The sequence below is a fragment of the Ovis canadensis genome, chromosome 11, assembly GCF_042477335.2.
Source record: "Ovis canadensis isolate MfBH-ARS-UI-01 breed Bighorn chromosome 11, ARS-UI_OviCan_v2, whole genome shotgun sequence".
Lineage (NCBI taxonomy): Eukaryota > Metazoa > Chordata > Mammalia > Artiodactyla > Bovidae > Ovis > Ovis canadensis.
In genome coordinates this window covers 32,731,164-32,759,023 of record NC_091255.1, presented here as the reverse complement: position 1 = coordinate 32,759,023, position 27,860 = coordinate 32,731,164, and the positions used below count along the sequence as shown (strand labels likewise).

The 27,860-nt window shown below is 38.2% G+C and overlaps 2 protein-coding genes across 3 annotated transcripts; both read left to right on the top strand.

Moving 5' to 3' along the window:
- The first annotated feature begins 1,583 nt into the window (after positions 1-1,583).
- SPATA22 (spermatogenesis associated 22) lies at positions 1,584-16,249 on the top strand. 2 transcript variants are annotated; one of them, XM_069603130.1, is made up of 8 exons: positions 1,584-1,626; positions 2,646-2,726; positions 6,006-6,066; positions 6,199-6,294; positions 8,584-8,926; positions 9,934-10,063; positions 12,471-12,568; positions 15,176-16,249. In XM_069603130.1, the coding sequence occupies exons 1-8, from the start codon at positions 1,584-1,586 to the stop codon at positions 15,365-15,367; spliced, it is 1,044 nt and encodes a 347-aa protein (XP_069459231.1). In that variant the 3' UTR covers positions 15,368-16,249. The 2 variants fall into 2 exon arrangements, with proteins under 2 accessions (XP_069459231.1, XP_069459230.1); XM_069603129.1 differs by having other exon boundaries at positions 2,646-2,774.
- Positions 12,485-25,987, top strand: LOC138447367 (olfactory receptor 1E5-like). The gene is made up of 2 exons (XM_069603131.1): positions 12,485-12,568; positions 22,573-25,987. Exon 2 carries the CDS (start codon positions 22,622-22,624, stop codon positions 23,564-23,566), a length of 945 nt encoding a protein of 314 aa, XP_069459232.1. The 5' UTR covers positions 12,485-12,568; positions 22,573-22,621; the 3' UTR covers positions 23,567-25,987.
- Positions 25,988-27,860: the final 1,873 nt, after the last annotated feature.

The following is a 27,860-nucleotide window of genomic DNA, read 5'->3' as shown; positions in this document are numbered from 1 at the left end:
CCAGGTGATAGCCTCTGCGCCTGCGCCGGAGGGGGCGTGGCAAGGTGCGCATGCGCACAGAGCGACTTCCGAGGCTTTTTGGAGGCGGAAAGGAGGCTGGTGGTTGTTGACTGGAGGCTGGGCGACGGTTGACGGAGGCCAGGAACCTGAAGGTTAAAGTTACGCGTCGTGTTGGCCGGAGGGCCAAGCAGAGGAAGCCCTAGTTACCAAACTGCCCCCCTTCCGAGTCAGGAGAGATTGTTGGAAGAAAACATGAGCCCTGACTGGAGCTTTCTGTTCTTCTCCCTGAGGCGCCCGAGTAGGCCCGATGGCCTCGATCTGAGGCAGCGGGTTTGGGGTTGGTGTGTGTGTGTGTGTTTGCGCATTGAGCAAACTTTCTGCCCGTCTATGTCACCACCTGCCTTAATATAATTAGGGTCCTGTTATAAGCTGGGGTAGGGAATCCCTCAGGGTCTTCTGCCCCCCGGGCTGGTGGTCTACGGGAGGATGTGGTGCTTTTGTTTGCCTAAGTCTCAGAAACCGTAATAGCCCTTGCTGTCCCCTTTTAGTTTCAGGTGTGTTGCGTTGGTATTTCTAGGCTAAGAAAGGGTCGCTTAACTTCTATTTTGTTTCCTAGAATGGCGTCAGAAATATTCTCTAAAGGGCTTGCTATATCCAGGTTCAAGGCCAAGCTGTGGAAACAAAGCTGAGACAGTCCCTAACCTCATGTTTCCCAAGTTTTATTTCTAAAAATGATAATTGATGCTATTTACCCCAGTATGATTTGCATTATTACTCAGTAGTGTTCATGTCTCTTTGTCTCATGGGGTGGTCCTTGGGAGCGGAAGTTGTCTTACTTAAGTTTAAATCTTAATTTTTCACAAAGTAGGCAAGTATGTATTAAAGTGAGATTGAAATATAAGAGGCTGGACATGGAAAAAATGACAAAAGAAATCCTGTGGTAAAAGGAAAAAAAAACAAAACCAGATCTTGTTTCACTTGGAACTACAGAAACAGAGTTGAAACTTATCATTACAGTTATTCTGGATATTAAGTGAATTAGTCTTTGGTATTACATAATCCAGAGATCTCAAACTAATGACTAAAGCACATGATCTGCATGGTGTTTTAAAGTGAGACAACACATTCTCACATGGCTAGTTCAATTGTGTATGTTTCCTCCCTGGCCTTGTAAGCATGTTTGCCAATATTGTGGTCCATTTTCCTCTATGTATATCTCGTTCAGAATTATTCTCACGTTGGGTCCTTGAGTCTGAAATAAATTACATAGACTCTGTGAAAATTCACATATGTTTAGGAAACAAGATTATAGCCACCCTAGTTTTTAACTTCAAACTAATTTGAAAAAATGTGTCATGTTGTAAATTCTTACCTGAAAAGGGAAAGACTCTGTAGAGTGTTTATCAGGTTTGAAGTCATAGCTTTAAACCATAATTTCAGTAATTACTAGGCTGAGCACTTGATTTTGTTGTTGATACAATATGAGGTATAAATTTCTTTCTTTGAAGGTTTAGTCAGACAACTTCACGTTGTAAGGTTGGAGTGCTGGAGAATAAAAATTAGAGACTTTGATATTGAAAGAAATGAAGAGAAACCTAAATGAAAATTCAACTCGAAGTACAGCAGGTATTGACTGACTTTTATTTTTAAAATTTCTGTAATTTGTATGTAGCATATATTACATATTATATATATATATAGCCTATATAGATACAACTTTGTGTGTGTGTGTGTGTATAGTTTGTATAGCATATAGATACAACACTTTGGAAGGAACTTTTAAAAATAATGAACATATATATAGTCTAGCCTCTTTTTAGGTCGAAAGAAATAAGACAAAACACTTATTGGCTTAGGTGTAAGTAAAATCAGGCTTTTCAGGATTTGCTCTGTATTTGTTCTTGGATTTGCTCTTTAAAACCCTGTGTAATTGATTTGTTTTGTGCTTATTTGAAATATTTATGTGCCAGGGAGATTGGATATATTACCATCACTCTAAGTCATTTCAAGAATGATCCATAGAAAATATATATTACAGACCCCTGGAGTTCTTGGTGAAATTGCAGAGTTTTGACTCCCAAAGCAAACCTACTAAAATAAAATTTATGAGAGTGGGGTCTAGGAACTGGCATGCTAAGCATAATTACAGATAAATCTTAGTCAAACTAAAGTGAAAGATCCATGGCCTTAAAGGGTCTGCTACTATAGTCAGAGAGTGATTAGGATTTTGGAAAGCATAGGTCAAATTTTGGTTCTCCTTTACCTGTATTGTACTGAAAGGGTTCCTTCCAGTTGATACGGTAATAAGCAAGCACAGGAGAGCAGTAAACAAAGCAAAAAGTGGGTTTGGAAAGGGATGGGGGATGAGGAAGGAGAAGCAAATTACTGCCAAATAAGAGGAATAAAGGTGATGGTAACATAGAACAAGAAAGGATTTTTTAGAGGGACAGAGAAGGCTATTTCAGATCTTTAAAAGAGTATAAAAATAAATCCAAATCTATATAAATATATCTGTAATAAATATAAAAGTAACATATAGAAATAGACAAATTCAAATAGTATATTATTATATACTAATAATTATTCTATAACTATATCTGATTGTTTGCCTATTATGTACTAATTTTTTGGCACTTTCAATTTAGGCTGTTTGCCTGTACCATTGTTCAATCAGAAAAAGAGGAATAGACAGCCATTAACATCCAATCCATGTAAAAATGATCCAGGTATCAGTAATGCTTCTGACAGTTATGATTTCCCTCCTCTACCATCAGGTAAGAAAATAAAGTGAAAATTCTCAGTAAATAAGAAAGAGGATTATAGAAAATGACAATTTCTACTGTAATATAATAGAAACAGAAGGAAAGTGTATTTTTTTCTTATTTCCACTATCCAGTTATAGGGATTACTTGGCTCTTTCTGAGCATTCCAGTACAACAGTTAGAGTTTCCTTGTTTACAAGGGTGACTTAGCATTTAAATGGGGTATCTTAAATCTGGAGCCTTTGTTCTAGTGAAGTAGTAAGCTATATTGGAAAGAGTTTTTTTTTTTTCTATTACAAAACACATACAGATATTATGACTTAAACATTTGGTGGTAAAGAATGGAGAAACTCAAGTTGCTTCAGGAATAAGGATATGAATGGGAACACAGGAAAAATGGAAGAAAATAGAACTTAAGAAGGTAGAAGCCAAGGAATTTCTTGTGGTTGACCCTAGTCTTTTTTTCTCTTCTTATGTAATTTTTGCTTTATTTCGTTTGTTGACTTTTCACTGTTTGATCCAGCTGGCTTCCTTTTAGCATCCACTGGTATGTGAACTAAGTTGCCTTTGCTGGGTGTTAACATAAGCTTTTAGTTCTAGTTCTCAGAGCCCATGGTTGGCTGCCCTCTGTTTCTCTTGATTCAAATTCTAGAGACAGCGAACCTTGCTTCAACTCATGTTTTTAAATGAGGTCTCTGAAATCATTAAAAAAAATTAATTAATTTTAATTGGAGGCTAATTACTTTACAATATTGTAGTGGTTTTTGCCATACATTGACATGAATCAGCCACAGGTGTACATGTGTTCCCCATCCTGAACCCTCCTCCCACCTCCCTCCTCATCCCATCCCTCAGGGTCATCCCAGTGCACCAGCCCTGAGCACCCTGTCTCATGCATCAAACCTGGACTGGCGATCTGTTTCACATATGGTAATATACATGTTTCAATGCTATTCTCTCAAATCATCCCACCCCCACCTTCTCCCACATAATCCAAAAGTCTGTTGTTTACATCTGTGTCTCTTTAGCTGTCTTGCATGTAGGTTACCATCTTTCTAGATTCCATATATATGTGTTAATATACTGTGTTGGTGTTTTTCTTTCTGAGTTCACTCTGTATAATAGGCTTCAGTTTCATCCACCTTATTAGAACTGATTCAAATGTATTCTTTTTGATAGCCAAGTAATATTCCATTGTGTATATGTACCACAGCTTTCTTATCCATTCGTCTGCCGATGGACATCTAGGTTGCTTCCATGTCCTTCCTGGCTTTTGTAAACAGTGCTGCAATGAACATTGGGCTACACGTGTCTCTTTCAATTCTGGTTTTCTCGGTGTGTATGCCCAGCAGTGGGATTGCTGGGTCGAATGGCAGTTCTGTTTCCAGTTTTTTAAGGAATCTCCACACTGTTCTCCATAGTGGCTGTACTAGTTTGCATTCCTACCAATAGTGTAAGAGGGCTCCCTTTTCTCCACACCCTCTCCAGCATTTATTGCTTGTAGACTTTTTGATAGCAGCCATTCTGACCAGCATGAGATGGTACCTCATTGTGGTTTTGATTTGCATTTCTCTGATAATGAGTGATGTTGAGCATTTTTTCATGTGTTTGTTAGCCATCGGTATGTCTTCTCTGGAGAAATTTAGTTCTTTGGCCCATTTTTTGATTGAGTTGTTTATTTTTCTGGAATTGAGCTACAGGAGCCGCTTGTATATTTTTGAGATTAATTCTTTGTCAGTTGCTTCATTTGCTATTGTTTTCTTCCATTCTGAAGGCTGTCTTTTCACCTGCTTATAGTTCCTTCGTTGTGCAAAAGTTTTTAAGTTTAATTAGATCCCATTTGTTTATTTTTGCTTTTATTTCCATTACTCTGGGAGGTGGGTCATAGAGGATCCTGCTGTGATTTATGTCAGAGAGTGTTTTGCCTATGTTTTTCTCTAGGAGTTTTATAGTTTCTGGTCTTACATTTAGATCTTTAATCCATTTTGAGTTTATTTTTGTGTATGGTGTTAGAGAGTGTTCTAGTTTCGTTCTTTAATTTAACCTTATGGTTAGGCCTCTCATCTCTGAAATAATTAGCTGTGGTGGTTTGTCCTGGGAGATCTTAATGTTTACTTACTTTTTACTTCTGTTTGGAAGAAGGCATGGATAGTCAGATATTCTGAAATATACTTGGTACCTGCTGGTTATATACATTTACATTTTGCGGCGGCACACTCAAAATGCTTTAACAGGATTTTCTGCAACTAGAATTTTAAAATCCTTTAATATATATATATATATATATATATATCAGTACTTATTAATTTCATCCAGTGTGCAACAGTAGACCTTAATCTAATTTTAAATCTATAGTTATTTTGTTTTCTTCCACATTTGAGGAATTGAAAGTATGAATTTCATATTATTCTCATTTTTATAGATAAAAGGTTAAGAAATTCTGTGGAAATGTGAAAGTGAGCATTTATCTGGTAATCTTCTGCTATTAAAAAATTCTCTTCTATTTAAAATATTTTATAAGTAGCATGAATGACAGATGATCTTGAAAAATAACCATTTGAGTTGCTCCATAGGCAAATGTACATAATCCTGAAGTACTGAACTTTTCAAGCTCTGACCAGGATTACTATCTGTCAGAGATACAACAAAATACCTTATCATGGGTAAGAGAGAGGACTAGATCAGTGTTTTTCATTTTTTTTTCTTGATCCATTAGTAGTTTAGGAAATAACCAATCTTTTAAAAAAATAAATAGAACTGAATAGAGTAAGATGGAAAATGTCAGAGTGTATATACATAGTAAGAAAAAGAATAGATGGTAAAATTGCTGTATTCTCAAACACACACAGGCACTCACATACACACACACCCGCATGCTATGTGTGTATATTTTCTGGGTTTTGATGTATTTCTTGCTGTTGGGTTGGGATTAAGAAACATTGATTACACTGAAATTTATGTTGCAAAGTGTAAGATACTTTACTAGGATTGACTGTGGAAGATATACAGATTAAATATCTTGCTTGGCATACAGTGGGAAAGGGAAATATCTTAAAAAATAACTAAGACAGACTGTGACTAATTCCACAACAAAGTACTTTTAAAGAACACGTCCACATATTCAAGTTTTTTTCTCCTTCAGGCTTTCAGTTGCCTCCCCCACATATTAATTAAATATGAAAGAATTATTTCCCCCAAACGCTCCCTAACTTACCCTTACCTGTGTTACTTATATCTTTTGAGATTGGGCCTGGGAAGCTGTGAATCCAGAGTTGCCTCCTTTAACAAAAACAGTGAATACGGGGTATGTAAAAAAAATGTGTACCAATAAATGCATGTGTCTGTTACTGATTGATGTTAGTCTTCTGTGTATATTTTATATTTCTCAATTGGGGAACAAATTATTAATAGTTAATAAGACATATTTCCTTGAAAGGCAAATACCGCATTCAGTTTCTAATCCTCTGAGAAGTCAAGATTCTGTATCTAAATCTATTCAGTCAAATGCTGAGAGCAGCAAGAGTGATTGGAGGTGAGTCTACTTAAGATTTTTCTTATTCTATTTCTTCTTCTCCTTCCCATCTCCTCCTTTACTTCCTTCTCTCCTCCTCCTTTCTTAAACAGAATTGACATTTAGGAAATTTCTATACTTAATAACTAACTATATTGATACTAGCTATGTTTTATGAAAGAAGAGAACATGCCATATAAAACTTTAAAATTAGGCAAATTTAACATTGATTATATTTCCAAAGAATACATCATGTTATAATTAAATTCTGTAAATATTTATCACCATGAATTTATGATTTTGTCATTAATGGCTAATGGACAATAGGTAAAGAGTCAGGAATAACTGAATCTAAATGTTGGATGTATTTAGAAATTGAGAACCAATAGAATGCTCAGTCTTACCCTAGTAAGACAGTCAGCTCCAAGGTAAATAGGATGGAATTAAGAAAGAAAGATGGAGCACGAAGTGCATAAGCATCTGTTAAGATGGTGGGGGCACTTGTCAGAGGTATCCAAATTTACTGTCTAAATAATGTGAAAAAAATGAATAGATACAAAAAGGACATGGATTGTTTTTTAGGTTGGACTTTATTTTATTTTTTTATTTTTTTTCAATGCTGACAAGTTATTTTTATTAAATTAAAATAAATAGAAAATTATATATAACCCCCTTATGTTTGTAGTTCTTATACAAGCATAAAAGCAAATTAGTATATTTAATATGAGCAAAGGTGAAAATTTAGTAAAATTTCCATTATCAAAATTTAATAAGATATATAATATTTTGCTGAAACCAAACTCTGTCACCATGTGAATACAGTATTGATTTCATAGCTTGGCTTTTTGCATTTACTATGCCTGTGTCACTTTATGATATAGTTGTTTTTCCATCTGAGTCGTCTCAGAAGCTTTTTTCATACACTACTCTATGACACAATTTAGACCTTGTTTCATGTGAATATACAATTTGTGTATTGAATCAGCTTCTATTTTGTTCTCAGGAATCTTCAATAATTAAAGTAATTAGCACCAATATAATCATATACATACAAGATGTGTGTACTGAAATCTCTTGTCAGTACTTGATATTGAGGTGGTCATAGGGATAAATCTATCAATTATAAATATCTGCTTAGACAATCAAATAAATGAAAACATAAAATTTAAAAATTCTTGTGGAAAATGTTGTGGACCATTGGGGCTATGCCTGAAGAGTTTCAGTTAGGGAAACACTGGTGTGCCCTGCTCACTCAAGGACACACCCTCAAGGTCCACCATATTTGAGTCATTTTTACTTAGAAAACAACATTGGTGATGAAACAGGACTCCTTCTCTGTTAGGCTGGTGTCGTCACTCTCTGAGGAATGTGTCATGGGAATGCCTAGTAGATGCCTTAATGTTACTGGTAAACCTTCCTCTAAGCAATTGCCTATTGAATGGTTACCATTCTTAAATTTGGGCTTCTCCAATGGCTCAGATGGTAAAGAATTATTCTTGGGTAAGTGGTAACTACTGACATAGTTTTGGATTCTTTTCCTTAACAAAGTTGGGTTGGGTGGCATTGTTTGCTCTCTTTTGGTGCTTGTGGTATTTTTAGGAAAATTATTCAAAAATTATTGTGACTTAGGTTAGTTTTTTTCCTGTGGAACTTTTACCTAGCCTGCTCTGAAATTATACTTCTAATTTTAGCCTCATTAACATCACGTTCTGATTGGCTGGTGCAACTCACTTAAGTTAATGTAGCTAGTAAAATGCTGAAACAAATTCATAAGTCAGACTTTTAAGCTATTCAGTAAAAGTACAAAATTTCTAATCAGACAGCTATCCACCCTGCCTATATCTATTTTCTTTGTGATTTAAAATCACTGACAAGCCATAGTTTAACTTTTGAAAAGCTGATTTTGTAGAAAATTTAAAAATAAACGTCTAAAAAAGGAAGCAAACATACTCAAAATCTTACTACGCTGAAAAAAATCTTTCTACTCATATATTCTTGTATAGTTTAAAAATAAATTCTTTGGCACTTGACTTTGAGTTGGGTTCTCTGGGTTTTGGATTGTCGGTAACTTGCTATGTGACTTTGGCAAGTTACTTCCTCCTTAAGACTCTGTTTCCTCACCTGAAAAGAGAGGCTTAATATATTATAGGGTTGCTGTGATGATGTGTTTAGAGTATCTAAATGGTCAGTAGTTGCAAAGTAGTACAAATTACCATATAAATGCAAATTAAATAATTAATAATTTTCTTTTAATTAAGAAAAAGTATATAGAAACAAAACTGATACCCATTTTAAAAAATACTATTACAGCTACAGAGATGGCAACAAAAATACCAGTTTAAAAACTTGGGATAAAAATGATTTTAAGCCTCAGTGCAGAAGAAGAAATCTAATGACAAATAATGGAATAAATTCAGGTCCAATTAATTTGGGAGCTCAACAGCAGAAACAATTAAGAGTATCTAAATCTACTAACTTACCTAACCAAAGAGAAAGTGAAGCACTCAGACAAACAAAGTCATCAGAAATACCTGGCTCCACAATGAGAAGTCTAGACAAAAACAGCACACTGCAGGCATTTAAGCCTGATTTTCAACAAAATCAATTTAAGAAAAAAATGTCGGATGGTTTTCAAGAAGTAAGCACCCTCAAGGTAAACTTTTCAGTATTATTTGCATTTTTGTATTTCGATTAAAAAATGTGAGATAAATATTTAGAAACTTACAGAGATAAGAGCATTTGAAATCACTCCCATGGCATACATTACTGGATTAGCACAAATAGCCAGTTCTATTGGAGTAGATGAATGTTTTTATCCAATATATTTTCTTAAAGGCTGTGAATGGCTGCTCTATAAATAAATGTAATTTTGGTGTGCCCATGAGAGGACGTGAGCTCAGGGTCTTCCTACTCCACCATCTTGGCCATCCTACTCTTAGTTGATTTTTTAAAATGCCAAAACATTGCTATCTCAAGGCCTTTACACTCACTATTCCCTTATTCCTCAGTCAACAGCCTATTTAAAATAATGATCCTTGTCTCTTGTTATCCTTTTATCCTTTTTTTTAAAATGCACAGAATATTTCAATTTCTGACATTCTATTATATATTTATTAATCATCTGAATCCCCTATTAGACTGTAGAATCTGTGAAGGTAGATAGGTTGTCTACCTGCAGTATTGTTTCCTCATTAGCTATGTCTGGCACACTGTAGGTGCCGATAATTGCTTTTGGAATGAATGAATAAATGTGTCTGGATTCCCTCAGAGTATGAGCACATTAGGGAGAGAAATTGTATTTGACTTACCTGTGTTTGTCACAGAATTGGCACATGATGCTTTAAAAATATTTAAAGAATCAACAAATGAATGAGTAAATGAATGCTCGTGTAAAATAAGAGATAAAAAGAAAAAATCTTAATTATCTCCAATGTATTCTAGTTTCTTTTCCTTTATAAAGTACTAATGATGCTTTTAATTTAGGGGAGTAACTGTACTAAAATTTGCAATAGTTCTTTTTTTACATATTTTACATAGTATTTTAACATATTTTGGACTTTTGCCTATTATATGGACCTAGAATCTTTACATAGAAAGTGAATGAATATGATGAAAAAAATGACAGGGTTTTCTACTGCTGTGTTTTTATTTTTTCAGAAGGAAGCCTCATCATATCAGTTAAAGCTTAGGGAAAAAGATAATTCTTTCAGAATTATATCTGCAGTTATTGAAAGCATGAAGTATTGGCGTGAACATGCACAGAAAACTGTACTTCTTTTTGAAATATTAGGTAGGTGTACTACTTCAAAAATACTTCAGTTATATCATTTGGACAATCATTTTGAACAATTACTAGGAATACCTAGGGATTCTTAAAGAAAAATAAAACTTTACAAAAGGAGCTTATGGATTTTTACGATTTTCTTCAGTTCCGGTGTCTTGATTGATTTGTGTGACTTAAGATGAACTTGGTTATTCATGCTAGTATTATTTTAATTTGTAATGTTAAAACTGGAAAGATTCTTACAAGTAATCTAGCTCAACCCTTGAAGTAGGTGAGGAATTGAGGCAAATAATTAAAATAGACTTGACTAAAAATCACAAAGTTAGCAGCAAAAATAGATCTAGGCACCAAGTCTCCTTATTCTCAAAGTATTCTTTCTACTATATTACCCTAAATCCAGTAGCAATTTCTGTGTTAGTTAAATTATAAATTGCATATCGTAAAAGAACATTTGCGAAGAATCCTTGATTGATATGAGTAAACACCCAACAATTAACTTATCCCTACAGTTTTCTGAATTAATATTCAAAAGGGAGGAGAGTTTTATAGAATGTTTCTGGAATTTAATTTTACTTAGAATAAAGAGATAAACAACAAGTAGAGATTCAAAACATTTCTTTCCATAGTTTAAATAAAATATTCAATTTAATTTAAATTATGAAATATTTTAAGCATACAGAAAAGTACAGAGACCTATAATAAATATCCACATATCTATCTTATAGATATCTTTGAACACCCCTATCTGTTTTTATTCTTCTCTAGAGACAGTAACTATGGTATCTTTCCTTTCCATGCTTTTATAATTTTGCTCTGTACATCTGATTTCATAAATTTATATGTATTTACTGTTTTTGTGTGTTTTAAACTGTAGAGTTTACACTGTCATCTGGCATTATGTTTTTGAGATTTAACCATCTTTCTGTCCTGTCACAGTGTTAGCTTCATTCTGGGGCTCCAATTATGGTCTTTCCAGCAGCTTCTGACTCTTCCCTTATGATATTAAGAGGATTATCAAAGTTCTCTATACCATGCATTCTTCTTTACACCACATTGTCACATTCTTTAATAGTTTCTTCTGGTTGCTCTTTTCCAGAAACTAGCAAATGACCCTTTGCACATCAACATTTCTGACTGGGCAGCAAGGCTCTCATTGTCACTCTGAACTCTGTAGCTGGGGAAGGGGATACACTGACTGGCTTACATTAGTCTCAGGTCACTCTCAGGTCTGGGGGTGGGGACACATCCAGTCCAAATCGTATAGCTAAGTATGGCATAGGGGAAATTTCCTAAAGGAAAATCTGAGTATTATTAGGGGAAGTGGAGATTGACCTCAAAACAACAAGTGTTTACTATCAGTACCCAATAGATGGCTATTAAAGAAATGAATAGTGGTCTCACTTGATAGTGACTAGGAAATGGCAACCCCACTCCAGTACTCTTGCCTGGAGAATCCCATGGATGGAGGAGCCTGGTGGGCTACAGTCCATGGGGTCGCAAAGAGTCAGACACAACTGAGCGACTTGACTCACTCTTAAGATTAAGCTTGAATTATCATTTGAATTTTATAGATGAAACAAATTTGAAAGAAGTTTAAATTTTTTCAGTTTAGTAAGTGAAGAACTGAGACTCAGTTGCATGACTTCTGATTCTAATTCAGTGTTTTTTCTTCATTAAATCATAATGTTTATATATTATATGTGTGTATTTAATATGTGGACTTCCCTGGTGGCTCAGACAGTAAAGAATCTGCCTGCAGTGCAGGAGACCTGGGTTCAATCCTTGGATTGGAAACGTCCCCTGGAGAAGGAAATGGCGATCCATTCCAGTATTCTTGCCTGGAGAATTCCATGGACAGAGGAGCCTGGTGGGCTACAGTCTGTGGGGTTGCAAAGAGTTAAACATGACCGAGCAACTAACACACACACTTCGGTGTGTAGTATGTAGTAGATTGGTCTGAGGATTTAACCACTGCATCAAACACATTCACAAAACTTCAGGGATTTCCTGGTGGTCCAGTGGTTAAGACACTGTTCTTCTGCTGTATGGGCACAGGTTTGATCCCTGGTCAAGAAACTAGGATCCCGCATGCTACATAGCATGGCCAAAAAAATAGAAATATAAAAACACACAAAAACAACAAAGGAGAAAGTTTGAGATGGCCACTTATTGTCAGTTATATTTTTGTTATATAATCAGTTCCCAAGTTGGAGAGGGCCAGAAATTTTGTTTTCCTTAGAATAAAACAGTTTCAGAATATCTTACCCTTTAAAAATGTTTTCTTATTATTGTATAAATAAAACTATGAGAGATTGGTATGGGAATAGTTAAATATCAACTTCTCTTTGTTAAACTTTATTTGTGTTTTACCAGCACTGATTTTTTTTCCCCCCTCTGTTTCAATGTTGCTTAGCTGTTCTTGATTCAGCTGTTAGACCTGGCCCATACTGTTCAAAGACTTTTCTTATGAGAGATGGGAAACATACTCTGCCATGTGTATTTTATGAAATAGTGAGTATTTAAGTATTCTTTGCAAAGCCTATGCCAATAAAACTTACAAATGCAGGCTATAGTTTCACTGTAGTAGAAATTCTGTTAACTAGTAGTGCTTTTGACATTTTGGTTCAATTCTGATGTTAAAATTGCTTATTTGCTCAACTGATGTGGAGAGCTTACTATGTTATAGGGGCTGCAGGGGTGCAAAGTGGAATATAAGTGGTAAATGGCCCTTTCTCTCAAAGAGTTTATAATCTCAGGTAGAGACAGATACATAAATATTACACTTATACAATAAGTGGTATGACAGAGATGTGTGCATGGTTCTATAGAAGTAGATAGGGAGGATAGGTGAGATCAGGGAAAGCTTTATGAAGAATGTAGTAACCTATCTGACCTTAGATATATAAGGTCTAATAAATTGAACCAAAGTATTGGAAAGTAGGGGAAGAGGTGAGAGGAATGCATTCTAAACTGAGGGAGCAGTTCCTGTAAAGACATGAAGCACTGTTAAGAGCCTAGATTGTTCAGGAAACTGCAAACAGTTTACAATTACCAGGGTGTACGGTTAGTAAGTGACAGGGTAAGTTAAGGGTAGTCGTTCTGAACCTGGGGGAAGGCAGAAACAGTGGGCTGGAATGTAGGGAAGAGGCTTGGTAACAAAGGAGAATGGAAACCTTATAATACTTACATACTTTGTAAAAGAGGTTGGTATTAAACCTGAAATTGAGCTTAATTCTGAAATCTCACTTGGATTCCAGTGTGAACCCCCCATTCACTAGCTTTATGACCTTGAGTGAGTTGGTTACACTTCCTGTGCATCAGTTTTCTAATCAGTAAATTGAGACTAATTCCCACTTTGAAAGGTTGTTTTGGATGTTAGGTTATAGAATATATGAATGCATAGCATCTAACACATAGCAGATGACAAGAAATAGTAATTGAATGTTATTTTTAGAATATCTTAGATGCTTATTATTTTTCTCTAGTCTAAATTTAAAAAGATTTTTATTAAAGTATATCATATACAGAAAAGCTGTACAATCTATGAAGTTATCACAGAAGTGAACATAACCAAGGTTAGGAAATAGAACATTGCTTTCACCCTAGGTTTCCTTGTGCCTGTTCTCATTCACTACCTCTGTTTTCTGCATTAAAGTAACAACTATTGTGACTTTTAATATCATAAGTTAATTCTGCCTGTTTTTAAACTTTCTATAAACAGTATGATATGATATGTCTGATTTTATGTCTGGTCTCTTTCACTCAGTGAAATGTTGTAAGATTCATCTATGTTGTTGCATGTAGCTAAAGTTCATTTATTTATGTTTCTATGTGATACGAATATAGCACAATTTGATTTTCTCTTCTACTGTTATGGATGTCTTTTGGTGGTTTCCAGTTTTTTTTTGTTATTATGAGTAATACTCAGTGACATTCTTGTTGTGCACATACCTGCCTTTCTATTGTGTATATGCCTGGAAATAAAATTGCTGAATTGTAGTGCATGTGTATGTTCTACATGGAGTTGTTGCCAAATAAATTTCTAGAGGGTTATAAGAGTTACGAACTCAATAAGCATAGGAGAGTTTTAGTTTTTCTTCATTCTTATCAACATTTAGTTCTCTCAGTCTTTTCTAATTTAGCCATTCCAGTGGGTCAGTTTAGTCCTATCTCATTTCTCTCCAATTCCCTGGTGACTAATTGAGGTTCAGCACTTTTGATGTTTACTGGCCAGTGAGATGCATTCTTCTGACAAGTCTTTTCAGGCCTCTTATAACGTTTTCTAATAAATTATTTGTCTATTGATTTCTGGGAGTTTTTGAAAAATCTATTCTGAGTGCAAGTTCTTTGTCTATTATGTATATCGTGAATCTTCTCATACTCTGTGGTTTGACTGAGAGGTTTTGGAGCTGGCTTGTCTTTTCCTGGCTTATGAGTTCTATTAGGACATAGCTCTTTTGAATCTCCGAACCCTAAGCCTGGGGTGGGGGTGGTATGGTTACCAGAATCTCTTTTCTTTGGGGAACCTTGGATTCCATTTTTTCTCGTAGCACAGAAGCTCTGCTCAGTTTATTAGACTCTTAAACTGCCTTGATTGTGATCAGCAGTTACCTCAGAGGGGGAAGGTATCCCCAGATATCAGGCCCATTCTGGACTTCTATCCTCCCCCTAGTTAGGGTCTCTGCAGTTCCTCACTGCCATTGGTATCTGATGTCTGGGAGGATATTTTAAAATAATTATTCCATCCAGCTATTCAAATTGGTTTTAGTGGGAAAGTTGGTCTGAACTAGCTTGACTGCCATCTACTGAAAGAGGAACCCTGGCAGTCTAATAGAAGTGAGTATTCATGTGCTGATATATTGGGAATTATTCAATTTTTTAAGAAACAGCAGCTCACTGGCTTGTAAGAAGCCTTACCCAAATGAAGGTCTTTCTTCTGTAACAGGGCATCCATTTATGCCTAGCTATTATGGTCTTGTCAGAAGGGGGGCCCTAAATGACGAATTAACAGCATTTTATAGTGATTCGTATTTAGTTGATCATATTCTTAGTTAAAAAAATTTTAAATTCAAACAAAGTAATAATTAACTTTATCAATATTTATTTTTTGAAAAACAGGATCGTGAACTTCCCAGACTGATTAGAGGCCGAGTTCACAGATGTGTTGGAAACTACGACCAAAAAAAGAATATTTTTAAATGTGTTTCTGTCAGACCGGCATCTGCCTCTGAACAAAAAACTTTCCAAGCATTTGTTAAAATTGTAGATGCTGAAATGAGATATTATACTAGTATAATGAATGAAGTTTAAGTAGTGATGAAGGAAGTTTAAATAGTATAAGCATTTTTCTGTTATTGTTTACATTATCATCGCCATGGTTTTTGGGCTGCTGTTTTTCTGTGTTTCACTTGTTGAATTAAAATATTTAAATCCTTTTAAATGTGGGAAGAATTTTTGAAAAATAATTTTACTGTTTTTACAAAAGTGGTGCATTTGCTAAAGTTAAAAAACCATTTCAAATAAAAATGCTCAAAAATATAGGAATAAGTAGATACTAACTTAATATGAGAAAATAATACATTTGAGTCAGACATTCCCACTGAAGTTAAGAACAAGACCAGGTGCCCATTGTCAGTACTGTTATTGAGCATTATACTGGAGTAGTTAGACTATTAATTAATTCAAAATTTTAATTCATTTAATTCAAATATTTAGTGGGCATATACTCTATGCCAAGCACTATTTCATGTCCTTATTTGTAACAAAGCAGTTAACAAAGTAACAAAAGTCTTTGAATTTATGGAATTTATATTCTGGGACCCATAGAATATGTTAGATAAAAGAGAAATAATTGGGAAATAAAAGAGAAATAATAAATATTGCTGTTGGTAGATGACACAATTGTATATATGGAAAACCTAAGAAAATCAACTAAGGAACTACTATAAAATGAGATAATTTGGTAAGGCACCGGAATAGAAAACTTAATATGCAGAAATCATTAGTACATGTTATGTATATGATCTGAACCATTATTAGAGTGTAAACTGGATAATGATACCATTTAAAAAATATCTAAGACTAAGCAATACTAAGTAATAAATGTGGGAAAATATGAACAAAACTTTACCTTCTAAAGAAGGACACAAAAGAAGACTTGGACAAATAGAAAAATAAAATCATTTTCTTGAATAGGAAGACAAAGATGTTGATTTTTCTAAGATTAATTTGTAACATGTAATTTCTTTCTTTCTGTATACAAAACCAAACACACACACATTAGCCAAATGAATAATAAAAGTTATGTGTCTAAGAAAATGAGACTAGTCAGGAATACTCTGAAAAAGAATAGTAGAAGATAGTTTTATCAAATATTATAAAGCCTTGAACATGTATTAGTTATCTATTGTTGCATAACTGATTGCCCACCAAATTAGTGGCTTTAAACAACAAGCATTTATTATCTCTCACAGTTTCAGTAGGCCAAGATTTGTGAAGTGGCTTGGTTGGGCAGCTCTGGCTTGGGTTTCTTAGGAGGATTCCAGGTGTGTTCTTGCTGTTGGAAGGAGGATGCACCTTACCGTGGGGGCCTTCCAAAGGGCTGCTTGAGAGTCCTCATGACATGGTAGTTAGCTTCCCCTAGAGCGAGTAATTCAGCAGCAAGTTAACTAGGTGGAGTTTTCCTTTATATGACCTAGCCTTGGAAGTCACAAAGCATCACTTTCACTACATTCTATTTGTTGGAATGGACCATTAAGTATGGACCACTTTTAGGAGGACGGAAATCAGGCTCTACCACATGAAGGAAAGAGTGTTAGAAATGGCAGACATTAAAAAACTAAATATGTATTATGAAGGCATAGTTATTCATGCGGAATATGGTACTGACTCATGAATAGGACAGTATAACAATTTAAAGTATAAAAGTAAACCCAAGTGTATAAAAAACTTAGGACCTGAAATCAGTAGAGAAGAGAGACTATTCAATAAATGTTGTTGGGACCACTGGGAAGCTTCTGGAAAAAAACAGACTTAATTTTGAACTAAGATTTTTTTATGTATTTTTCTTTTGCCACCCTGGGAATCTTTGCAAAGTATGTGTTTCATGGTGGTATTCTACGCTTCTTTTTGTCCGCAGGATAAAGCCTAAACTCCTAGCTGCTACTGCTGTTGGTTTAGTTGCTAAGTCGTGCCTGCCTCTTTGCAATTCCATGGACTGTAGCCCACCAGGCTCCTCTGTCCCTGGGATTTCCTAGACTCCTAAGCTATTTGGGATATTTGCATTCTGGTCGCTGCTTTTTATGGCATCTCCATCTTTTTCCCCTGCTGAAAATGTAGGCTCCCCAGGACTACTATCCATTCTTTAAATAAGCAGGGATTAAGCTTTCATATTGGAGAAGGCAATGGCACCCCACTCCAGTACTCTTGCCTGGAAAATCCCATGGACGGAGGAGCCTGGTAGGCTACAGTCCATGGGGTCGCTAAGAGTCGGGCACGACTGAGCAACTTCACTTTCACTTTTCACTTTCATGCGTTGGAGAAGGAAATGGCAACCCACTCCAGTATTCTTGCTTGGAGAATCCCAGGGACAGAGGAGCCTAGCGGACTGCTGTCTGTGGGGTCACACAGAGTCGGACACGACTGAAGTGACTTAGCAGCAGCAGCAGCAGCAGCAAGCTTTCATATATAAGCTTTTCTTCATTCCCACCTTCCCCAAAGTATAGTCAGGTGTGATCAGTGATTGTAATCAGTCACTACTTCTGGACCCTGAGAGTATTTGTCCTAGAGAGGTCCTGGGTAATTGCTTTCTTTTTAATGAGTTCCTCCAGGATCCAGACTCCTCTGGGATCCAGTGCCCCTTAGGCCCAAGGATGTGCAGAATGGGAGATGTGAGGAGGGAGTTTTCAGACACAGGTGATGACTACAGGGGCAGATAGTGCCCCTTAGTGAATAAAGGGGAGCAGGATCTCAGGTCAGGGTCCTGGAGTCACCCTCACACACTGGGTAAGCTGGGCAGATTGTGAATGAGTTGGTCACTTAGAGTCCTTCCAACCTGAGGGTCTTGATTTCCCAGGTTGTGTGATGTTCTCCAGCAGAGTTTTTTAGGTATGATAATCCTCTTTACCTCTCAACTTCCCTTGATTTCTCCATATTCTAGAAATAATGTGACTGCTGTTCACCAGTTTCATTAGTTTTTTTTTATTAATGATAGAGTGTATAAATATTACTATGTATTATAACTCATAAGATTGTATTATTTCAAAAGAAGACCTCTCTGCAGGTCAGGCATTTAATGCAATGGTCTGTAACCCTTGACTACCTATTGGAATTATTTAAGGAACTTTAGGCGTCCCAGATGGTATTAGTGGTAAACAACCCACCTGCCCATGTAGGAGACATAAGAGACACGGGTTTGGTCCTTGGGTGGGGAAGATGCCCTGGAGAAGGGCATGGCAACCCACTCCAGGATTCTACCCTGGAGAATCCCATGGATAGAGGAGCCTGGTGGGCTACAATCCATAGTGTCACAAAGAGTCAGACTGAAGCGACTTAGCATGCATGCAAGCAAGGAGTTTCAGATAGCAAGCCCCTCTCCCCAGAGGTTCTGATTTATATTTACTGGGGGAGGGTGCAGTAATCTATGCTTTTAAATATAGCATGGTCCACAGACCAACAAAATTGGGAATCACTGAATGTAAAATTTGTGCTCATAAAATACAGAATTTTAGGCACCACAGCAAGCCTGCTAAATCAAAATCAGCATTTAAGAGGACCCCTGTGTAATTCATATATAAACTAATCTTTAGAAGCACTGCCCTTTGTGATTCTTATGGGCAGCAAGGACTGAGAACCAACAATTCACCCGCTGAAGATGAGAGGCATTGCTTGTTAATGGAGCCACTGGTGCTCTTACCCTAGATCTCTAGCAGCATCTGCAAGTGCCAGCTCTCTGCTTTGTGATTTCTAATAAAAATTCTTGACACCAGAGATGAGCAGCACTGGTTTTCCAGGGAAACAAAATTCTGGAAAACCAGGTACATGAAGCCTAACTCGATGCTTTCCATTACTGCCACACCAACTAGCACATTAAGTCCACATATAAAAATTAATAATGTGGCTCAATTAAACAGCATCAGCAGGGTGAAATCCCAGCATCTGGAATTGATCTCTTTGAGGGATGGAACTTAACCATATTCCTAGCACTCCTTAGTTTTCTCAGCTCTGAGGCACAGTTGTATCTGGAAAAAAAACTGGAAGAAGTTATCAGGGGTAGAAATTATTTCTTCCTTTTCTCCCCAAATTACTAAATGTATATGTCAGATTTAATTTTTTTTCATTATTGATACCCCTGAATCCTGTGGATATCAATAGAAGGAATACAGTGTGGGTGTAGATTCTGAACGTTCAGGATGAAAAGTAGAATGGCTGTCAGGGAGCTCTGCTCAGTGGTAGCCTGAATGGGAAGGGGATTTGGGGGAGAATGGATACATAGATATGTATGGGTGAATCCCTTCACTGTTCACCTAAAACTGTCACAACATTGGTTGTTAATTGGTTATGTGCTGTGCTGTGATTAGTTGCTCAGTAGTGTCCGACTTTGCAACCCCATGGGCTGTAGCCCGCCAGACTCCTCTGTCCATGGGAATTCCCCAGGCAAGAATACTGAGGTGGGTTGTCATGCCCTCCTCCAGGGGATCTTCACAACCCAGGGATTGAACCCAGGTCTCCCACATTGCAGGTGGATTCTTTACCATCTGAGCCATCAAGGAAGCCGAATCAATCAGTTATAAACCAAAACACAATAAAAAGTTTAAAAGAAAAAAAGAGGAGTGTTGTTGGGATAGTCTAATACTTCCATGAGTTTGAGGTTACATTCAGGCATTCTGTAAAAAAAAGTGTCAAAAACTAGTGAGCTCTTGTTCTGAGAAGATTAAGTAGGAGTAGATATTCTAAAATAACAGGTTTTCTGTCTTTAAAGTTAGAGGAATGCATGTCCCATCCTGAAGTACGGCCAATAAATATTTCAAAAACTGAACCATTGGCTACAGTCAGGCATTGTTCCAGATGCCGGCACTGCTCCAGTCGTGGAGGCATATATGCCCTTGCCTGCATGGAATTTACAATCTGGGGGGGAAAGACTGCTGCTGCTGCTGCTGCTAAGTCGCTTCAGTCATGTCCGACTCTGTGCGACCCCATAGACAGCAGCTCACCAGGCTCCCCTGTCCCTGGGAGTCTCCAGGCAAGAACACTGGAGTGGGTTGCCAGTGTCTTCTCCAGTGGGGAAAGACAGCTGTAAACAAATAATACCCCTGGGCACTGTGTGCTATGGAACAAGCACAGGATGCTGTGGAAACAAAGCACTCGGTTCTTACCTGGTCTGGGATGACAGGAGGGTTTAGCTGAGTATACAGTGTTGGCTTAAAAATAGTCACAACCTAAAAATTGAGTTACGTCTTATTCGGTGGGAATTTTTAGGGCTTCAGGCCTGGGAGACAGCATCTTAAGCGACCCTGAGAGAACTGCTCCGAGGAGGCGGGGATCGGGAGAAAGAATCAGGTTATATAGAAGTTTGCAAAAAAGGGCAGGTAGTCTGAGCATCAAAAGCATTTTTGTAGGGCTTCTCTGGTGGCTCAATAATAAAGAATCTGCCTGCCAATGCAGGAGACACAGGCTCTGTCTCTGATCCGGGAAGGTCCCACATGTCGCAGAGCAGCTAAGATGGTGCGCCACAACTACTGAGCCTGTGCTCTAGAGCCCGGGATCCGGGACTACTGAGTCCGCAGGCTGCAGCGACTGAAGCCAGTGCTCCTAGGGTCTGTGCTCCGCAACAAGAGAAGCCACCACAGTGAGAAACCCGTGCACCACAACTAGAAAGTAGCCCCTGTTCCCCGCAACTAGAGGAAAGCCTATGCAGCAACGAAGACTCAGCACAGCCAAAAATAATTTTTAAATTAAAAAGTATTTTTGTGAAATAAAGAAAAGTTGGACACAACTGAGCGACTTCACTTTCACTCTTCACTTTCATGCATTGGAGAAGGAAATGGCAACCCACTCCAGTGTTCTTGCCTGGAGAATCCCAGGGACGAGGGAACCTGGTGGGCTGCCGTCTATGGGGTTGCACAGAGTCGGACACGACTGAAGCGACGCAGCAGCAGCTATCTCAAGTTAAGGAATTTAGAACTGTGTATGGGAAGATGCAAGCATCTGGGCTCACTGAAATCATTCCTTTCTTATGCACCTTAGTTATCTGGATACCCAGTGTCCTGTGATTTTTCACGTCTTGAGTTCTTCAGTGCTCACCATAGGGAGTGGCTGAAGCCTGATGGCTGCCAGGGCACAGGCTTTGTTCTCCTTCCTGAGTGCCCTGGAGTGCTGGAATTACCGATGACTGTGACATCCTTGTTTACTGACATGGCAGGAAATATTCCATTTCCCAGTGGCACGTAACACCTGATGGATAAATACAGGCACACCAGGTGAAGAGGGAGCCAAGGCAGGAAGGTGCTAGGCAGGAGGACAGCAGGTGCAAAAGGATGGAGCTAGAAACTGGCTTTTAATCACAGCCTTGGTGAGAGTAGGGTGTGTGTGTCATAATGAGACTGGATGAAGATGTGGAGGCAAGGGTCAGATCATGAAGCGCCTTTTGGCCTTTGAAAGAGCAGTGAGAACCCATGGACCTTATGAGAGTAATGATCAGATTTTTATCTTAGAATGCCACAGTGTAAAGAGATTGAAGGGGAGTAAGTATGGAAGCAGGGAGATACAGAGGCTGTTAAGTAATACAGACAAGCTATAATGTTAGCCTGGTCCAGGGTAGTGAGGGTTGGGATAGTGGTGGATGAATTAGAGAATTGAATGGGAGAATCTATAGCACTTGATAGAGTGGGTCCTGATAGTGACAGAAAGGAGAGACTGAAAGAAAACTCCTAGGTTTCTATCTTGGGCCTGGATTTCTTTTACTGAAGGATGATAGACCTGAAGGAGTGGATTGGGAGAAGGGCAGGGTAGGCTCATGAATTTCATATGGGATCTGTGGATGGCTGAAGAGGCTTGTGATATTCCGTGGGGAACATAATCAGTAAGCCAATGATGAAGGTGATAAGTGTCTACCCATGAGCTTTAGATGGTAATGGATGCCAAAGGAATATGTGAGTTCTTCCAGAGCTGTAGATATAAAATTATGAGAATGGTATTTAGGAAAAAACCCAAGAAAACACCAGTATATAAGAGAATGGAGAAGAAACCAATCAAAGTGACTGAGAATGAATGGTAAGGAAACAATCAGAAGAACCAATGTGATCACATAGAATATAGAAGATGAGAGTGTTTTAGAAGGGAAATTAGAGTTAATATTCTTTTACATGCTAATTGATGAGGAATGAAGGAAAAGTCTGAAAAGTGGCTTGGATTTGGAGACATAGTGTATTTCTGGTTACAAAGTGTTGTTACAGATAATGACGGTGAAATCAATCATTGACCACCAACTAACAGACATAATGTTCATTTTTATTCAGGTGTTTAATGGACACCATCATTTTCTCCTAAAGATACTGAACACAGAGCATGACAGGAAGAAACCAAACCATCATCTCAGAGTTCCTCCTCCTGGGCCTGCCAACTGAGCCAGAGCACCAAGGCCTGTTCTACACTCTGCTCCTGGCCGTGTATGTTACCACCGTCCTGGGGAACCTCCTCATAATGTTCCTGATTCGAGTGGACCCCCATCTCCACACACCCATGTATTTCTTTCTCAGTAACCTGTCTTTCTCTGACCTCTGCTTCTCCTCTGTCACAATGCCCAAATTGCTACAGGACATGCAGAGCCAAGACCCGTCCATCTCTTATGCTGGCTGCCTGACACAAATGTACTTCTTCCTGTTTTTTGCAGATCTGGAGAGCTTCCTCCTTGTGGCCATGGCCTATGACCGCTACGTGGCCATCTGCTTCCCCCTGCACTACACCGCCATCATGAGCCCCAGGCTCTGTCTCTCCCTGCTGGTGCTGTCCTGGGTGCTCACCACATTCCATGCCATGTTGCACACCCTGCTCATGGCCAGGCTGCATTTTTGTGAAGACAACGTGATTGCCCACTTTTTCTGCGACATGTCTGCTCTGCTGAAGCTGTCCTGCTCTGACACTCGAGTGAATGAGCTGGTGATATTTATCACGGGAGGGCTCATTCTTGTGATCCCCTTTCTACTCATCATCACGTCCTATGCTCGAATCGTGTCCTCCACCCTCAAGGTCCCTTCTGCGAGGGGTATCCGCAAGGCCTTCTCCACCTGCGGCTCCCACCTCACTGTGGTGTCCCTGTTTTACGGGACAGTTATTGGTCTCTACTTATGCCCATCAGCTAATAATTCTACTGTTAAGGAGACTGTGATGGCTATGATGTACACTGTAGTGACCCCCATGCTGAACCCCTTCATCTACAGCCTGAGGAACAGAGACATGAAGGGAGCCCTGGGAAGAGTCTTTTACAAAAAGAAAACTCCTTTTTCTCTGTAATGGTAGAGCTGAGATTTCTACACAATTTTATTCAGTAGGAATATTGACATTAAAATTGGGATATTAACACAGACTTATCTTTTCCCCAATGGTCTTTCGGTTAAATTACATAGCTAGAAATTGCCAAAGTAAAAGCTCAAGTGGAGATATGTAGCTGTGAAGGAGGAAAAGACAGAATAGGCTCTATCTTGAAAGCAGGACTCCATCCTGGGCCAGACTCTGGACTTTGAGCTATATACCCAGCGTCTATGAAAACGACATACCAACTGGAAAACCAGACCCTCGGAAGGAAGAGCCCCAGGGCTCCTACCTAGACCCTCCGAAGAATACCCTAATTATCTGTGTAATTGAATAGACTCATGCATTCTATTATGCTTATTGGGGTGTGACCACAGACCTATTGATAATTATCCATTGTTAATTACCTAGACTTAAGGCCTATGGATCACGGGTTAACTTTGAGTTTATCTTTCTTTTCCTTTGTTCAGACTAGTTTCAGGGAATTTGGGGAGGTGGATTTGAGCACGTACACTGAGGGTATATAAGGTTTTCAGAAAAACTGGTCAGGGTCCTTGGCTAAGAGGAGACTCTTCCTTAGGCCCACAGGTGTAACAAACTGCACTCCACTATCTGCATTGTCCTTCTGAATTTGTTTCCCAGAATGTGAGGCTTCAACAGCTGGACTCAAAAAGGGGATGTCAGTGACCTGCAGGCAAGGGCTTTCTCTCGTTTTTCCCAAGCAATTCTAAGGAGCATCATTTAAAAAGTTTTACTTGATCTTTGTCTTAAGTTGTTAACTAATTTATGATAGGGCCCACGTGGGGTCTTATTGACAAGATGGCTCCTTATGTCGACCTTGCAAACCAAGAATAAAATCACAGTGATCTGCAAGACTGACCAAATTGCCCTAATGGCATCCTGTTATCTCACCGCCGCCTATCTTCTCAAAGCTGCAAGACCACCAGATTCTCGACCTCCAGCTACGTGACCATCCTTTCAGAGAATTTTTCATTGGTGGGGTATAAGAAGGACTCTGTCAGAAAGGGAGGACACTGGTTCTCCTTAAGGCCAGTCACCCTCTCTTTTCCCTCCATTAAATTTTTTTTTTCTTGCCTGACTGCCCGGCTTGCTCTCTTTTTCTCTGCATTCGCCTTACAATTTATTGTTTGTTTGTTTGTTTTTTAAACCCAAACCCTGCTTTAAATAATATCCTGTCCTCTCAGGTCAAAACTCAAAATTCTCACTCCTCTGCTAAAAGAAGCTTTTCGTTATTGAATACAGATTCTTCCTTCCATCTTCTTCTGCGAAGGTTCACATTATTCTCTCCCTTAACCTTTTCTCCTCTCATTTATTTTCGTGACTCCATTGTCTTTTTGACCTGACCTCAACCTCAAGTGAACTTTCTATTTTCTTTGCTACAATAGTTTAGTTTGTATTTACCTGAGAACTAACTCACAGCTGGTGTCCTAAGTTATTCCCTCAGGTATGGGGAAGGAAGCCAGAGTCTAGTTGCCAGCCTCACTCTTCAAGGGTGCTCTCTCTACTTACTTATTTGGAATTGATCAACACACTTTATGGGCTTCCCCAATAGCTCAGCAGGTTGACTTACGTAAAGTCCTCCAGGTTCATCCACGGCCTCACAAATGGCAGAATTACTTTCTTGTTTTAAGTGCTGAATAATAGTCCTTTGTATGTGTATACGCATTTAAAAAGTCCATTCATCTGTTGATGGACCTTTGGGTTGATTCCAAATCTTGGCTATTGTGAATAATGCTGCAATAAATATGGGGATGCAGATACCACTTTGAGGTCCTAAATTCACTTCCTTTGGATATATAGCTAATAGTATATAATGGTTCCAATTTCTCCACATCTTCTCCAACATTTGTTATCTTTTTTTAAAAAATAGCATCCATCTCAACACATCTGTGGTTTTATCTCAATATAGTTCGATCTGCATTTCCTTGGTGATTAGTGATGTTGAGCACCTTTTCATATATGTAGCAGCCATTTGCATGCCTTCTTTGCAGAAATATCTCTTCAAGTCCTTTGTCCATTTTTTAGTAGGATTATTTGTTTTTTAAATGTTTATTTGACTGTGCCAGGTCTTAGTTGCGGGTCCTTTCAGTCGTGGCATGCGAAGTCAGTGGCTGCATATGGGGTCTTGACCAGGTATCCAACACAGACCCTGATGCATTGGGAGTGTGAAGCCTTAGCCCCTGGACCACCAGGGAGGTCCAGGATTATTCATTTTTTGATTTTGAGTTGTAGAAGAGTCTTATAAATTTTGTACATGTACTCCTTGTAAAGATGATGATTTGCACACATTTTCTCCTTTCCCACATGATGCCTTTGTACTTTATTGATTGTTTTACTTCCTGTGCAGAAGCTTTAGTTTGAGATAAAATCAGAATGAATAAACCCAGGGGTTATTGCCAATTAATCACATTATTTGATCTTTTAAATTTGCAGTTGAATTCAGTTTGCTAATATTTTGTTGACAGTTTTGCATCTATATTTATCAGGGATGTTTGTAACGTATAGTTCGGGCCGAGGCAGAAAGGAAAGACGACCTCAACAGAAGTAGGTTACCTTTATTCAGGCAAGGAGGGGCGACAGTCAGCCTAACCACCAGGCTGAGTGCGGAGAGGGATCAGGGAGGCTCCATATTTATAGGGAGGTTTGTGGAAGCGATAAGGGAAACATTAATCAGGTGGGATGTTTTGGGTATTCTTAAGTTGAGATGGCATTTGTAGTTGGGCAGGGGGTGATAAGTCTTCTGGGCAGGAGTAGAGGGTGGAAGGTTTCTGGACAAGGGGTGATAAGTCCCAGATAGAAGCAACCGGCCTGGAGCATCAGGGCGGGACCTAAAGTTCTGTTTTGTTTTCTCCGAAGTTAGATGATTCAGCAAGGGCCTTTGAAACTGTTGTTTTCTTTTCTAGGCCCTAAAGACTCCTTCAATGTTAGCATTCAGTTTTCTTTCTTGTAGTGTCCTTCTCTGGTCTTGGAATCAGGGTAATGCTAGCCTCGTGAAAGGAGTTTTGAAGTGCTTCTGCCCCTTCAGTTTTTCAGAAGGATAGGTGTTCATTCTTTTTTATTAAGTTTTGGTGGAATTCACCAGTGAAACCATCTAGTTTTTCTTGTGTCAGTTTTCGCCAATTGTGTCTTTCAAGAAATTAGTCCTATTCACTGAGGTTATTAAATTTGTGGGCATAGAGTTATTCATAGCATTCTGTTATTATCCTTTTAATGTCCAGGGGATCTGTAATGATGTTTCTCTCAGTTAGTAAATCGTGTCCTCTCTTTTTTTTTTTCTTAGTTAGCTTGCCTAGGGGGTTACCATTTTTACTGATATCTTTCAGTTCACTTCTGTTCAGTCGCTCAGTTGTGTCCGACTCTTTTGCAACCCCATGAATCGCAGTACGCCAGGCCTCCCTGTCCATCACCAACTCCCAGAGTTCACTCAGACTCAACGTCCATCGGGTCAGTGATGCCATCCAGCCATCTCATCCTCTGTCGTCCTCTTCTCCTCCTACCCCCAATCCCTCCCAGCATCAGAGTCTTTTCCAATGAGTCAACTCTTCACATGATAGTCAGTTTTTATTTCATCTATTTTCTCTTGATTTCCTATTTTCAATTTCATTGACTTTTAAGTTTTATTATTTATTTTTTCTGCATATGTTGAACTTAGCTTGCCTTTCTTTTTCTAGTTCCCTAAGGTGAAAGCTTAGATTATTGATTTTAGATCTTCTTTTCTAACATAAGCATTCAGCGTTTTAAGCTCCTCTTGAAGTTGTGTTTTTGATACATTGTGCTTTATTTAGTTCAAAGTACTTTAAAATTTATCTTGAGCTATCTTCTTTGCTGCTAAGTCACTTCAGTTGTGTCCAACTCTGTGTGACCCCATAGACGGCAGCCCACTGGGCTCCTCTGTCCCTAGGATTCTCCAGGCAAGAATACTGGACTGGGTTGCCATTTCCTTCTCCATATCTCCTTTGACTCCTGTGTTATCTAGAAATGTGTGTTTAATTGCCAAATATTTTGAGATTTTCTAGCTATCTTTTGGTTGTTGATTTCTAGTTTAATTCCTCTGTAGTCTGTGAACAGACATTGTGGGATACATATCCTTTAAAATTTTTTTGAAGTGTGTTTTGTGGCTTAGAATATGGTAAACCTTGGTAAATATTCCATATGAACTTGAGAAAAATGTATAATCTGCTGTTGTTGGATGAAGTAGTCTTTAGATGCCCATTGTATCCAGCTGGTCGATGGTGGTATTGATCAAGTTCAGCTG